The 15,938-nt window shown below is 44.7% G+C and overlaps 1 protein-coding gene across 3 annotated transcripts in view; it reads right to left on the bottom strand.

Moving 5' to 3' along the window:
* The window catches only part of UBR2 (ubiquitin protein ligase E3 component n-recognin 2), a 5,196,118-nt gene that overhangs the window by 1,429,934 nt on the left and 3,750,246 nt on the right, over nt 1-15,938 (bottom strand). For all 3 annotated transcript variants that reach the window (XM_044061864.1, XM_044061881.1, XM_044061872.1), the window contains exon 33: nt 11,411-11,517. In XM_044061864.1, coding sequence (XP_043917799.1) covers nt 11,411-11,517 — 107 coding nt within the window. The remainder of the gene's footprint in view (nt 1-11,410; nt 11,518-15,938) is intronic.

Here is a 15,938-nt window from a genome sequence, read left to right as displayed (position 1 = left end):
AAATTTGGCAAAGGAAATGAACAGCTGGTCGGATTGCCTGTTGCCAGCTGTTCTATGAGTATAAAAACGCAGCTGCCTATGAACATCTAATGAGTGCAGCTTGTACTCTCCTTTATTCTGATATTTAGGAAAGAAGACCGGTAAATTTATGGATTGATTTATATTGGTTTCTGATGCTATTTTGGGAAGGAAGGAGGGATTGGTCCTGAGGTACACTCTGTCCGGATGAAAGATCAAGTAAGGAGGTTTCACAGAAAGAGCTTGACGCTCCGAAACTCTTTTCGCTGAAGTAATGGCTACAAGAAATGCTGTTTTCCAGGACAAGTATTTGAGATCTACTGAAGCAGCAGGTTCAAAAGGTGGAGCAGTCAGGGCTTGAAGAACTAGTGAAAGATCCCAAGGTGGTACGGCTTCTTTTATAGGGGGTCTAAGCAAAAAGGTGCCCTTGAGAAAGGTTTTACACAATTTGGCCGACATCAAGGGCCCTGTGTCATGTCCCACATGGTAATGGGAGATGGCAGCCAATTGCACTTTGACAGTTGAGCAACTAGCGCCTTCCTGAAAAAGTTCGGTTAGGAAGTCTAATATGGATGGAAGAGGAGCCGTAAAGGGATCTAGATTATGATGCTCCGCCCAGACGGAGAAACGTTTCCATTTACTGCGGTACACTTTCCTGATTGAAGGCTTATGCGCTGCCACGAGGATGGCTTTAACTGGTGAAGAGATACCGGGAGTCCTAACTAGGAGTGGAACTGGAGCAACCAAGCCGTCAGCTTCAGATTGTCCAGATTTGGGGTCGGTAAGTCCGACGGGTGGGAGATTAGATCCGGACTGGGATCCAGAATCCAAGGGGGATTCACTAGGTGAGACCACAGGTAAGGGAACCAAATTTGCCGAGGCCAGAATGGGGCAATGAGGATCATCCTGCTCCCCAACCGCGAGGCTTTCTGTAAGAGCTGCAGCATCAGGGGTAGAGGAGGATAGGCATAAAGTAGACTGGGTGGCCAAGCATGCACCAGAGCATCTCTTGGGGTTTCCCCTGGAGGGGGAATCAGAGCAAAGAAATTGCCGCATTTGGTGTTTGAGAGAGAGGCAAAAAGATCGCAGCAGGGTTGCCCCCATATTGCGAATATCTGCTTCGCTACTAGTGGGTTGAGAGACCACTCGTACGGGGTAAGAAGGGTGCGGCTGAGTTTGTCCGCTAGGATGTTGGCCCGCCCCGGAATGTGCGTTGCAATCAGAAAGCGGTTGGTGGAAATCGCCCATTCCCACACTCTCATGGCTTCGCGGCATAGAGGGTAAGACCTGGTTCCCCCCTGTTTGTTGATGTACCAGACAACCGACATGTTGTCCGACTGAATTGCAATCGTTCCTACGGGGAGGAGATTCTGAAGTGCTTGCAACGCGTACAGCACCGCTCTCATCTCCAGAACGTTGATATGCAGGGAGGTCTCTGTATCGTTCCACGTGCCTTGGACGGTCCTGCCTGAATAATGCCCCCCCACCCGAGGCGGGAGGCGTCCATGGTCACCGTGGCGAGAGGGGGAGAGGTGCAGAAGGGTTGGCCCGTATGGAGGTCCGGAGCATGGATCCACCATAATAGAGCCCTCCTGCAAGCCTTGCTGATAGCAATGGGGTGATGGAGAGGAAAAGACAGAAAGGACCATTGTACTAGAAGGGTCCACTGCAGTACCCACATGTTCAGACGGGCGCATGGAAGGAGCGTTATCGCTGCCACCATGGAGCCCAGCGCCCTCAGGACCAATTCTGCTGGTGGAGTCTCTGATTGGAGGATGGCCCGCACATGAAGTTGCAAATTCCATAGTCGTTCCGACGTCAGGAAGGCTCGTAGATCTCTGGTGTCTATTCTGGCTCCTATGAATTCTATGACTTGTGTCGGGGCCAGAAAGGATTTGTCGGCATTGATGGTGATGCCTAACTGGGGGGCTAGGCGGAGAAAGAAATCTCTGGCTGAGCAAAGTAGATGCCTTGTTGGGGTGGTCAGGAGCCAGTCGTCCAGGTATGGGAAGACCTGTATTCCCTGGAGTCTCAGGTGGGCCGCAATCACTGCTAATACCTTGGTGAACACCCTGGGGGCTGTGGTGAGGCCAAAGGGAAGGACCCTGAACTGGTAGTGACTGGCTCCCAGCTGGAAGCGGAGGAACCTCCTGGATCGTCTGTCCAATAGAATGTGGTAGTATGCATCCTTGAGGTCTATAGAGCACATCCAATCGTTCTCCCTTAGAATGGGAAGAATAGATTAAAGAGTGACCATTCGGAATTTTTCCTTGGTTACCGACAGGTTCAAACGGGACAGGTCTAGAATCGGTCTCAAGTCCCCCGTCTTTTTTGGCACCAAAAATAACCTGGAGTAGAACCCTAATCCAAGCTGGTCTTGGGGTACAGGCTGGATGGCTCTTTTGCTTAGCAGCTGCTGAATCTCTGCAGCTGCAGCCTCCCTCTGATCGGGTGGCACATCGGGGAGGTTCTTGAATTTGGGGACATGAAGTAATGGGATTTTGTATCCTCTGGATATAATTCGAAGCACCCAGCGGTCTGTTGTGATGGACTCCCATGCCGCTAGGTGCTCTGAGAAGCGCCCCCCGACTGCCTCCAGAGTGGAGCAGTCGGGCAACCCTTCAGGGCTGCTATGTGGGCCGGTCAGAGAAAGGTTCTCTGGACCCAAAGTTCCTCGGAGCCCCTGGGGCGGCGTCCTCCCTGTCCTCCTCTGCCACGGAAGGACTGGTTGTCCAGAGCGGGTTGGGAATGTTGCGATTTCCGGAACCACATCTTCTTCTGACCCTTTTGGTTCTTCGAAAAGGACCACTGGGGAGCAGAGAAGTGGACTCCGACGGCAGACAACGTCTTCCCATCCTTCTCGCTCTGGACAAGTGTCTCGAGAACCGTTTTGCCAAACAGGGCAGAACCATCGAAAGGGGCATTCGCAAAAGACGCTTTAAAGGGCTCCGCAAAGTCACAATGACGGAGCCAGGCCTGACGTCTCATGACTAGGCCCGCTCCACTAGCTCTAGCGGCTCCCTCGGTGGCATGGGACAATAGCCGCATAGAGGTATTTGAAATGGATCTCAGAGTGGCCATTCGGGTGGAGTACAATTGTTTGTCCTCCACCGACATGGACTCAGGGGGGGAGGCAGCGTATTCTTTGATAAGATCCCGCTGCATCCTGATGACATGTGCCATACAGTTCAGAGACCTTACCGAAAAGGTCGCTAAACTAAAATCTCACTTCCCTAAGCGGTCTATCGAGCGTGACTCCTTGCTCGGTGGATGGACTGAGGGGCTCTCCTGAGCTAGTTCCCTCTTCGTGGTTGCCGCCGTCAACATGGCATCTACGGGGGGACCCTTGCTCCAGTGTGACCGGTCTGCGGGGGGGCTTAGTATCCTGTCCGGGTGTTTGGGGATTGGCTCCACAGTGTCCGGGTCCTTCCACACCCTGGTGGTAATAAGGTCCACCAAGGGGTCGGCCAGAGGGGACACCCAAGAGGTAGACGGGCCTGCTTCGAATGCCTCCAGAAACACGGACTCGTCGGAGGAAGCCTTGGGGGCAGACCACCCACCTCTGATCCTCAGCATCTCCATGATGTCTCCAAAGGAGACAGCCTCAGGGGGTGATCTTGGGGAGCCTTCCCCGTCATCCAAGTCCGTGTCCTCAGTTAAGGACTCAGGGGAGTCCACATGCCTCCTCTTGCACTTGTGCTTGCAGGGCACTTCCTCGGGGGGGCTGTCCGAGGAGGTCTCGCCAGCAACATCCTGTTCCAATGGAACAACCTGGGACATTGAAGCAGGCTGTCCCTGAGGCCGGGTGATGGAAGCCTGGCCCAGCAGAGAGGGAGTGCAGGGTGGAGCCAAGACAAGGGCCGGGGGTCCGGATGCTCTCGACAGAGCCCTCTCCACTACATCGAAGGCCGAGGGGGAACCACTCTCCCTGGGCTCCGAGATCCAGCTCCCACTCGGATCCGATGAAGGGATCGGAGCCGGCGCCGAGACCATCGGATCCGAAGGACCAGTGCGCTCTGACCTGGACAGAGCCAAAGGCACACTGAATCTCTCGGATCCGAAGCTCGGGCCACGGCTCCGAGAGGTCGGATCCGACAGACTCGAGGGCAGGGTCGGATCCGAAGTACCAAGTACTGTCGGTGCCGACCCACCCCCGGCTCCACCGCTGCTCGGCTCTGAACGCTCCGAACCCGAGTAGCGGGTCGGAGAAGGAGCAATTGGAGCGAAAAAGGGTGTCGAGCTCCCCCCCGAAGGGGGGGGAGGCAAGAGCACTCCCATCTGCAGCTGGGCCTGGATGAATCTTCGCATCATCCGGTCCAAGTCCGCATCTGACATGCTGAAAGTTGATCTCGACGAGGCCACCGAGGCAGGCCTGGAATGCCGCCTCAATGACCTCGATGGAGATCAGGCCTCCTCCTCGGGCCCTGGGGAGAAGCAAGGAGATCGGAGCCGAGGAGGAGGAGACCTAGAAGCACTGGAGGGAGAAGCCCGCTTAGCTGGCGGGGCCGAAGCAGAGGCCTCGGCCCGCCGTTTGTGGTGCTTCTCCCTCCGTTTCTCCCTCCTAGCCTCCCTGTCCTCCGGCGCTTTAGCGGGAGTTTGAGTCCCGGCCGAAGGAAGGGGGGGCAGGAGTGGCAATGACCACAGCCTGTGGTAGTGCCACGGGAGCAGCGGAGGCCGGAGCCGAGTCCAGGGGCAAAAGTCCCACCAGGACCAGCTTCGACCTCCGCTCTTTCAGTGCCCTGGGGTTGAACGCTGCACAAATGGTACAGCCTGAGGTGAGGTGTTCAACCCCAAGGGACTGCACCAGTGTGGCCATCAGCCGGGGAGAGCTTATGGACACACTCGGTACATTTAGAAAAAAAGGCTTTTGGGGCCTCAGCCATACTTTAAAGAAAAAGGAGTGCTACACAAACACACAGGCCCCAAAAACACAAACACACACACACACTCACTAACGACCAGCGAAGGGAGGGAAAACTATGTAAAAAAAAATAAAAATTACAGGGAACCTGACACTTGCACACTTTTTTAAATTAAACTGTTGAGGAAAGTTGACTAAAAAAACAGACTTAACTGACGATTTCGCTAGAGTTCAAAGGAATCCAGCCATCCACAAGCGCGGCAAACTAGATCTGGGGTCATGGAGGGTTGGCAGGGGATTATGGGTGAGGGGAGGAGCTAGGAGCTCGGATCCATTAGCTATGAAACAAGTTGCCGGCTCGGATCCGATATCGGATCCAAGACCCACAGGTTGCTGACAAATGAAGTCCCTACTTCAGATCAAATGACGAATTTTAATAGTATTTGGAATTTTAAATTGAGAAATACTAGTGAATACTATCCATAAATGTACTTTCCCTAAAAATACTTTAACTTTTGGAAAAGAAATTTAAAGTGATTATGTTCATTGTACTAATTGTTTAATTGCTTTCTGATGACTATTGGTTAAGTTATGATTGTATTAGATAACACAAGTATATAAGATGTACGTGAAAGGGGTTTTATCTGATGAAGTTGGATGACGAAAACGTGTGTTACTGAAGCGTTATTTATTTTATTTTTATTCCTATTAAAGTTGTGGAGTCTACGTTTGGGTACTTGGTGCTTTTTATTGGTTTTTAGTTACATTTGCACCTTCCATTTTGTCTGGTTATATTTGAATATTTCTTTGCCTGCAAAATGCAATAACTGGAGCTAGGCACTTTGTAAATGCCCTGGGCGCAGTAGATAAGCCAAAGGGCAGTGCAGAGTACTAATAGAGCATGTAGCCTGCTTTGAAGCGTAGGTATCTTCTGCAAGATTCCCTGATTGGGATGTGCAAGTATGCTTCTTTTAAATCTAGTGTTGCCAACCAGGCATCTTTGCCTAGCATAGGAAGTAACTGGTGAAGAGTCAGCATCTTGAATTTTGGAATCTCCAAAAAGGTGTTTAGAGTAGACAGGTCCAGGATAGGACGTCATGAATTGTCTTTTTTAGGTATCAGGAAAAGTCTTGAGTAGAAACCTTGTCCCTTTTCCTCTTCTGGTACCAGATGAATAGCCCCCATGCTTAAGAGAGAATGTACTTGTTTTTGGGCCTCTGCCCACTGATTTGGGGGTAGGTCTGGCCACCCGCATGGTGTTGGAAAAGTGTGGAAGTGAAATCTGTATCCCTGGGACACTATATTTAAAACCCATTTGTCCTGGGTAATGAGTTCCCAATTCTTTGCAAGAAGAGCAATCTTTCCCACCAAAGGGGCAGTCAGTTGATAAGTGCTTGGAAATTTTAAAAGGAAGTCATTGAGATAGTTTACCATAAGAGGGAGTATTATTATTCCCAGATTTGGAAGTGGAGGCCTCCCCACTGCTTAGTTCTGTGTGTCCCCTGGGACTGAAACCTGGGGGTTTTGCTGTGTCTGGGTTTGGCTTGAGAAGACCTGGAAGGGGCTGGAAAGGACCAATAATTAAGAGGGGCAGTACCGACTAAATCTAGGAGGCTGAACTTGTAAAAAAATCTTTAACAGTTTGCATAGATTTAGCTTTATCTTCCATCTTTTTAAGAACTTCCTCAGCCTTGTTGCCAAACAGGCGGTCCTGATTTAAAGGAGCATCCAACAATTTAGCTTTAACATGATAAGGCAAAGATTGCTCCTTAAGACAAGCATGCCTTCTGAGCACAAACCCAGTAACAGCAGCCCTGCAAGAGGCTTCTAAAGAATCAAAATCACATTGCAAAGTATGTTTTCCAACTTGTTCAGCAGAATGAATTAAATCCTGTAATTCTTTACTTTCTACACAGTCAGGAATCAACATCATTTTCTGTTTAAGTAGTCCAGTAACATGTTGGTGATACTTCAACATATGAAACTGGCAGTTTAAAGCCCTAATGGTCAAGGTTGCAGAAGTGTAAACCTTCTTACCCCATCTATCCAGCGCCCGGGAGTCTCGATCAGAAGGGGTAGGATTTTTAGCAGTAGAAGCCTTAATGCCCTTGGACCACTGTAAAATAGTCTCTGGATCTGCAAAAGGATTTTTAAAAAGGAACTGGTGGGACTCAGGGACCCTGTAGTATCTGTCTGGTTTTCTGGGAGCAGGAGGCAGGGAATCAGGGGCCAAACTAGATTCCGAAAAAGCATAATCAACAATGTCTATTACAGGAGGAATAGCTAAAGGCCTATGATAAGGTAGGAGAAGGAAATCCCTAAGCCTATTTTTTGAATCAGAAAAATCCTGGCTTGACCCAGTGGAAATGCTCCTTTAGAGTTCCCCAAAAGAAAAATCCTCAGGAGGGGAAGCAGAGGGAATGGAGTCCTCTGCATCAAAATCTTCATAAGTAGATAAGGGCAAATCCAGATCACCAGAAGAATCAGAAAAAACAGAAGATTCATAATCAACTTCAGTCCTAGGCCTCTTAGAAGGGGGGAGGTTGGCTACCCCTGATTAGAGTTATTAGATCTTCAACTATTCTTATCATTTGTTTTTTAGGCATAGAGGCCTGAGCATGTGGCCTGGGAATCGGTTTGTTTAGGCATGAATCGAGATTTAGGCCTAAGTAAAGAAGGAGGCGTCTGTTTAATATGCAAGTCCGAAGGCCTGAATACACCCTCAGAAGCCGGTGCCTGCACAGCAGCTCCGGACCCATCCAAGGTAGAGACATCCGCGGGTTCCACAGTTGAAGCATCTCACGGCATACCGGACTCCAAATGGGTCTCAGTAGAGGCCTGCAAATCAGAAGTAGCAGGTATCAGGGGCTGCAAAAGCGCCTGACTGAGTACTGGCGAACTGGCGACTGGCTTAGGAGAAGCGTCGTCGGCAGTTTTGGACCTCAGCAGCCTGTTTCTGCCTTTATCTTTGCGTTTTTTTCGGAATCCCGGTAGTTGGATGGCTAACCGACATTTCTGGATAATTAAACCGAGAACCGAAATATTTAGAGGCGGAAATATACTGACGACAGATAGTGCGCTGATTAAATAAAGCACAAAATCAACAGCAATGTACGTCGTGGTCAGGGCCTAGGCAAGGAACACAGTATGAATGAAAAATCTTTATGAGGTATTTGCTTTCCACAAGTAATGCAATTATTAACTTTTACTGACATCGGTAAGGAGCAAGAAAAAGTTTCCCCAACGGGGTACTTCGCTTTAGTTTAAGACTTCGGTTCTGAAACTTGAAAACGAAAATTTCAGGAGTTGGCTGATTAAATAAAGCACAAAACCAACGGCAAGGTACGTCGTGGTCAGGGCCTAGGCAAGGAATACAGTACGAATTAAAATCTTTATGAGGTATTTGCTTTCCACAAGTAATGCAATTATTAACTTTTACTGACATTGTTAAGGAGCAAGAAAAAGTTTCCCCAACCGGGTACTTAGCTTTAGTTTAAGATTTCGGTTCTGAAACTCGAAAACGAAAATTTCAGGAGTTGGCCGGACCAGCACTTGTGAACTGCTTCTGCTTCGGGCACCGCATGGCAAGAAAGACTGATGTAATGGCGTTGGCTGCATGTTTTATACCCGTGACGTCATGGAAGAAGGGACAGCAACCGACGCAGGAACCAAGACTTTGTTACTCAGGCTGACTGAGGGCTACCTGCAAGCAGATAACCCAAATGTAATGACTGCAACAGTGAAACATGAACAACATCTCCTTAGGACTGTAGTTCCCAAAGGATGGGAGGGAAAAATGTAACTAGTTGTGAGGTGAAGGTGGTATGCCTTTGAAGGGAGGTAGGAGGTAGTTCTTTTCAGGACATACTGTAACTTTTTTTGATGATGGTGAATACCCACTTCTCTGTGGTAATCTTTTTTTCCCAATTTGTAATGGAAAGGGTGAGTCTTTTTGAAAAGGGAGAAGTATGACTGAGGGAAAGGGGGTTGGAAATATAGTCACAGAGAGTTATCTACAAAAAAGAGAGCCCCCCCCAGATCTGGACTCCCTTTCAGATCTTTCTGAAAGTCTTTTTCTAGGTGTCTTCTTGTGTTTCTGAGAAGGCCTATGTTCCATTCTAATAAAGGAAGTGGACTTGGCTGGGTAACTCCTCTGGTATCTGGGCAGAGAGGTAAGAAGGATTAACCTGCAGTCCATAGTTTTAACTTACTCCTGCAAGCTTTTGAATAGGTTAGCTGATTGTGGTTCAAACTAAAAGGTCCCTGGTGAAGGGGAGAACTAGCAGTTTAACTCTGCAATCATCTAACAAAGACTGGTTACTTAAATCAGGCATATCAACAAATAACTGAACCCACAGCAGCTGTACCGGAAGTGGCCTCAGCAGCATCAGAGCTAAATTTTGTACTATGCCTAACCACTTGAGTGCCCTGACTTACCAAAGAAGAAATTTGTTGCTTGGAGTCTTTGCCTGACATATCAGCCACAGCCTTGTTTAAATTGATTAAAATTAAATTAAGGACAGATCAGAGCTATTTGGTTTTCTGATTCTGGTAGTTAGTGGCCCTTAAGGCCAGAGTAGTAGTAGTACAGACCTTTGTTCCCCAACTATCCATAGCCCTGCTGTCCTTATCTGATGGTAGGGGATTGGCATTTGTCAGTAGCTTAGAAAGTACATTTGAGGCTAAGGAAATAGATGAAGGGTCAGCTACAGGACTCTTCAAAAGGAACCTAAGGTCATCTCGAACCTTGTATAATGTTTCTGGCATTTTGGGAGCTGGGGGCTGAGAGTCAGGAGCTGTGGACATGGATGAGTAAGTGCCCAAAAAGGCCTCCAGGACTGGAGAGACAGTGGGAGGGGGCTGGAGTGCCACCACTAAAAGGTTGTAATATCCCTTTTGGACATAAGAGATTTGTTTAGACTCCCACTCAGAATGTTTCATCACATTTAAAATGGTTTCTCTAAAGGATGCCTCTGACAGGGGAGTCAGGTTAATCTGAGGGAACCTGGCCAAAAGAGAGAATTTGAGAGGAGTAAACTAAGGAATAATCATTGGACTCTGAGGCTTCCTCCTCAAAAGATGATGATTCCAAAGTAACCTTCTGTGGAGTGGGTGGAGGAGACAAAAAAGGATGTGGTTTAAAAGCTACAATGGCCTTGAACAGGCCCTGAGAAAAGTCTATCCACTCCCTTCCCTAGGAGGGGAGGAGAGGAAACATGCTTAGTTTTTCGTCACTATTTCTTTGGGGAGGACAAGAAACATGCTTAGATTTTTGACACTTTTTCTTTCAGGTGACATCCACCTGAACTAACTGTGGTGGCTCAGACTCCTGACATAACTCAATTTCCCTGGAATATCTTCCCTGACTAAATGTGTGGGATGCCTTCTGGTTCCTCTGAGATAATGATCTGTGGTTCCCTCTTCTTGTTGCAGTAGCAGTCTCTTTGAACATGTAGTCTTCTGATTCTTTACCAGCCTCCAACTGGGTCACAACAGAAGGTGTGATGCACCACTGGTTCTGTAACCTCTGCAGGTATGTTGGAATCAGACTGGACAGATTAAGTGTCAGGCCTAGGTCTTGTGAGTTGTTTCTTATGAGCAGGAGGTACATAGGGTCTGGGGGAGTCCACTATCTTCGAGTGGGACAAGCACTTCAGTTGTTGGGTCCCTAAGAATGCGTTCAACAAAGACAAGTGGGAAAGCAAAGTATTGGGTACAAAAGTACTGACAAATGAAACAAGATATGTAGTTGTGTTCTGCACCAAGGAAGAAAAGACAGAGATGTTTGATGGGTATTTGTCTACTGCATTTACACTTACCTCGCCTAGCTGACATCTAATAAAATCACAGCACAATAGTTTAGACTAGAGAGAAGGCACCCAAGAAGGCTTATGGCACAGACGACTACACAAAGATCAAACCAATGGGTGTGACACCTGCATTTGAGCTGGCAAAATAGTATAAGGTTTTAAGCTCATACTTCTGCTTATATACCCTCAAACTTGCAAGATGATGTCATATGTCAGACTTATGCTTTTGGAAAGGTTTAAGCTTTGTTACCCCAGCTGGACATCAACAGAGAAAACCCATCTGTTTGGAATACTGCAACAGTGACTTCAGTCAGGGCATCATAAAATAGTCAAAATAAATCATACAAAACTACTAGATTTTAGACTACACTGTACATTTGCACTTCCACCTATGACTTGTTTTGCCTTCTGGGGGCATTTTTGTTCTGGAATTGTTTTCTTTGGGACTCTTCCAGTGTTTATTTTCATGAAGATAACTAAAATAGCACAGTGAAGTTCCAAAAGTCCTAGCCAAAGTCATCAAATTAAGCAAAAAGAAGTAACAAAACTCCAAGCTGTACAGCTTTTGTTTGAATCATGTCTGACAGCCATCCCACTCCACAATAAAACATTATTAAGTTTTCTACTTTTGCTCAAGAAATACTAGAAGACTACTACCCCACTAAGCTCAGGACTGACAAACATTTCACACATTTCTAAAATGATTCAAATCAAAACATACCAGATTTATTATTCTTCTCATGAAAGATGTGAAGTGATGTAATAAGCTGTGATACAGAACGCAACCACCGAGACAAACTTGAGTGTTCTGAAGAATTCTGGGAGTCACTATAAAATATAAAAGTAAAATAAATATTAAACTGTTACATATGCATCTCAAAACAAAAACGGTGATAGAAAAGACCAATTTAGTTTACATACTGTGATCACTTCTTAATCTACTTAAGATATCAGTTAATTAAAATGGCCCATATATCTGTTTCAAAGATTCTGAAATTACCTACTACTTATAATTCCCTCCTCACAGGAAACTACTCAATACATCCACAGCCTTCAACAAGAAAAAGTGCTCCATGCTTTCCTTATTAGCATTCAGCAACCATAAATTTACAATGCCTTTTTACCTCTCCTTATTCAAAAAGATGCCACCTTCTTGAACGGGTCTATATTACAACTTCAAAGTTGTAAAACTTTGAATGTTATAATATTGAACCCACTACATCAAAGGATGAAAATAGCGAAGCCCCGGAACATCGAAATCTTACCTAGGGCAAGATTTCGGTGGGCCGTTCCGTGGCTTCGCTATTTCCTCCACTGTGGTGCGATAGTTACGGACCTTAGGGTTAGGGTGCGGGTTAAGGTAAGTGGATAGTTAGGAATGTATGTATGGTTTAGTGTAGGGTTGGGTTTTGTTAACTGTATGTGTGTGGTTTATTTATTTTGGTGTGCTTGTGTTGTATGTTTCTCGGAACAGTGAATTTTTTCCCTGGGAAAAAATTTGCTATTCTGAGTGTTCAATGTTATCATAATTCTAAATTCCTAGTTCAAAAGCATGATGTTCGATATTTTGGAATTTCGAATATATGATATAGACCCTTCTTGAATGGTGTTAGTTCTCTTGAGAAGTCTGTGAAGGTTTCTATCATGTCTGTACTCTTTTTCCAGCCTAAATGCCTTAATCCCTTATCTTCATATTCTTTTTGGTATACATCTTGCATTCCCTGACAGGCTCCATCCTATGTCTTTCATTGATGGACTGTACGAAGTACAAGTAAATGTTTTAGAAAAGAGTGGGAGAAAGCAGTGATCTATGTGAAAGATCATCAGTTGCAATGTTAATGATAATGATGAAGGGATGGAGGCACTTCTGAGACATACAGAGATAGAAAACTGGGAATAGCAATGAGGCACTATACCAGTGCCCACATTACCTGATACAAACAGGAGGAGAGCATGTTCAGAAAATGCTGAAAGAACAGTGTGTCAGTTATGGGAAATTTTAACTTGTAAAGAAAACAGGGAGTACACTGAAAATCAGTAGTAAACTGCTGGAAGTTATGATGGGATTATGAAATGGAACAAATGCTGCTGTCAGCAAGATCAGATTTAGTATAAACTATCAAGAATGAGGTAGAAAAGTGACATTAAGGACTCAGCCAGATGGCGAAGTGATCCAATCCAACTTGGTTTCAGACATACTGTTCGTGAACCATGACTTGACAGACAGAACTTTGTACAGGGAATCTTGGAACAGATAAAGACAATAAGACAAAAGGGGAAAGGAAAATAAGAGAAGTGGAGGACATACTCAAGACGAAAGTAAAAGAAACAGAAATAGATGCCAGCAAGATTACACACAGTGAGAAATGATGTCTCACAGGCATCTAAGAAACAGGTTCACAAGTATATGGAAAAACAAGGGACAGCAAAACGGAAGGAATATGATGGAGAGTAGAAAGATGTCAACAAGGTAATGAGGGAAAATAGACAAAATACATTTCTAATAATGTTATGATTGTAATTCAGAAAAAAAAGTCGAGATTAATGACAGTAACAGACTAAAGCAGACAATGAACATCAAATTTAACAGGCATGAAACGAGTGTGATGATTTGATTGGTAAGACCTTTAGTGACACAAATATTCTGACTGACTTTTTCTTTCAGGAGGAAAAAAGTACATTTCTGAATAGTGGGTATGCAACTGAATGGAAATATTGTCAAAAACAGCTGCAGAAATACTCAGTGGGATTAGAATAAAAAAAAAATAAGGTGCAGGGAGTCACATGGATACAACGTAAGGAGATGGACAGTCAGGTAATGTAATTAGTGAGCCAGTAGCTTGACATTTCGTTAAATGTTACATGGTAGATTATTGATGAGATCTCTGTGTCACAGCCCAGGCACCCACAGTCATTGAATGTGAAGTTCTACATATTCTCCCTGTGTATGCACGGTTTTCTCCAAGTATTCCAGACTTCTGTCACCTCCCCAAAACAAGGTGTTTGATTTGGGTGCACTACAAATCTCCATAGATATATATATATATATATATATATATATATATATATATACCTGCCACACTTAACCCTTTAACTTTGAGACCTGGGCCATAGCTGAATTTGATTCAAGAACCACCAGTTTACTTATGTGAGAGATAGACAAATAGATGCACAGACAGATGGATGTTACATTAAAGCAAACATATTATCTGATGGAACTGACTAGAAAACAGGAAGATGACTTTGATGATGCCATTATACATAAAGTTATTAAAAAAGTACTTCTAACAACAGATCAGTTCCAGTAGTGGATAAAGTGGTGGTGTGCTTTTTTTTAAAGTAAAGTAGATTTTTCAGAACAACAATTTATTTACGGATGAGCAGCACAGATTATTATGGATACGTCAACTCAGTCCGATCTATTCAGTTTCTGTGCCTGACTAAAAAATCATTCTAGAGAGAAATCCCCCTGCGGATGTAGTGTGTTCGGAATTTAAGACTTTTGACTTGTTGTCAAAGAATATAACTGGAACATTAAGGGACACACAGGAGGATATTAACACAGTAATTTGGTTTGCCAAATGCATGGTGGTCAGGTGTCCAGAAAGAATCATATTTACCACAGGAATAAAAACAATTACAAAAGCACCTCAATGGTGACATTCAAGCCTATTTTAATACAATGCTGATGCAATAATGAATTACATTTACCTGCAGAAATGTCTAATGCACAGTCCAACAGATGCTAGGGTTAACCAGAAAAGGATACCAATGAAATAAGGTGAACAGGATATTAATGTAATAGTTTAGTATCAATAACAATAATGCTTGGTGAATGTGCAGTTTGGTTATCAAATGGACACATCATAAATGTCCACAGTAAAGACATTTTAAGAAAACACTGGAATCAACCTTGCCTAGGTCTAGCAGCCTTTGATAGCTGTATTTTTTCAACTTTTGGGTGGCTAAACAGAATGTGTACTTAATAACTCACTTAGAAATGAAGTGTTTAATTGGACACTGCAATACCTCCATGGAACACTGGAGTAAAGGAGGTAGACAGCTGCTCTCTTACTGAATTCATGTATCCTCTTCAAATAAAGCTAGAGTTAAGATGCATATGAAACATATGAAAGACTTCTCCACCCTATATTCTCCTCCCATAAAACAGAGAAATTAATGGACTGGATAACGTCCACTTTGATCTCACCTTTGAAATGAAACGTGTTCATCTTAACAGGCATCTGGTCTTGGAGAAGACCAAACAGTATTTTCTGTGCCAGGACCCTGCACCTTAGACAGCTTAAGAACAGAGATGACTGCCAACGTACCATGTAGTTTTAACATGAGATGAGTAAGCTTTTTTGAGCTTTGTTTCAGATTTAAATCAAAGTACTGCCGTTTTGAAATTCACAGTAGGTAGTTTTGGCGAAAGTATTGATTTTCTGGATGTCCATCTGGAATTTGATAGAGTTAACTTGGTGTTTTCCAGTAGAATTTTCAGAAAATCTACTTTTGTCAACCAGTACCTACATAGAGACAGTCTACATCCTGAACATATGAAGAAGGGTGTTATTAAAGGGCAATTGATTAGATTAAGTCGTTTAACCAGTGATGAGGAGCCTTTTTCATTTGAGCTTGACAGGATGGCAGATTTTTTTTACGCAGAGGACATGATTTTGTCTGGTTAAGAAGAATAGTTGAGGAGGTTAGGGGCTTACGTTTAAACATTGGTAAACCCATTTTATCTACTGACAGTTTAGCCATTTCTGAAGAACAGGCAAATAGTAGGGAAGGCAAATATAGATTAGCCTTTCCAGTCCCCATTTCTAATGACTTGGTGGCTATTAGACATACTGTGGCAGAAAACTGAAAGGTGTTTTTTGGCAATTCCGACTTGGCCAAGATTTTTGGTAGCAAACCCTTATTTACTTACAAAAAAGTGGTTAGTATAAGGACCATTTTGGAGAGGCGGGGGATCTATCAGTATTGGTGGTCAGTCTACTTTATCAGGTACCTGTGCTTGTGGAAAGTGTATACAATGCAGGTTTATGGCTAATTCTATTTCCACTGAGTTTAGGCATGTAGATAGAACTGTCTGGGGCAATGCACACTACACATGTGATTCTACCTATGTTGTTTACATGGCTTTGTGCAATTCTTGCACTTGCTTTTACATAGGGAAGACTATTAGAACCTTAAGGAGAAGAATTTACGAGCATGTGCTAGCCATTAGAAATAAGGACACT

Source organism: Protopterus annectens, chromosome 1.part0 (genome assembly GCF_019279795.1).
Source record: "Protopterus annectens isolate FY-2018-M chromosome 1.part0, PAN1.0, whole genome shotgun sequence".
Lineage (NCBI taxonomy): Eukaryota > Metazoa > Chordata > Ceratodontiformes > Protopteridae > Protopterus > Protopterus annectens.
This window is presented reverse-complemented; position numbering and strand designations above follow the sequence as displayed.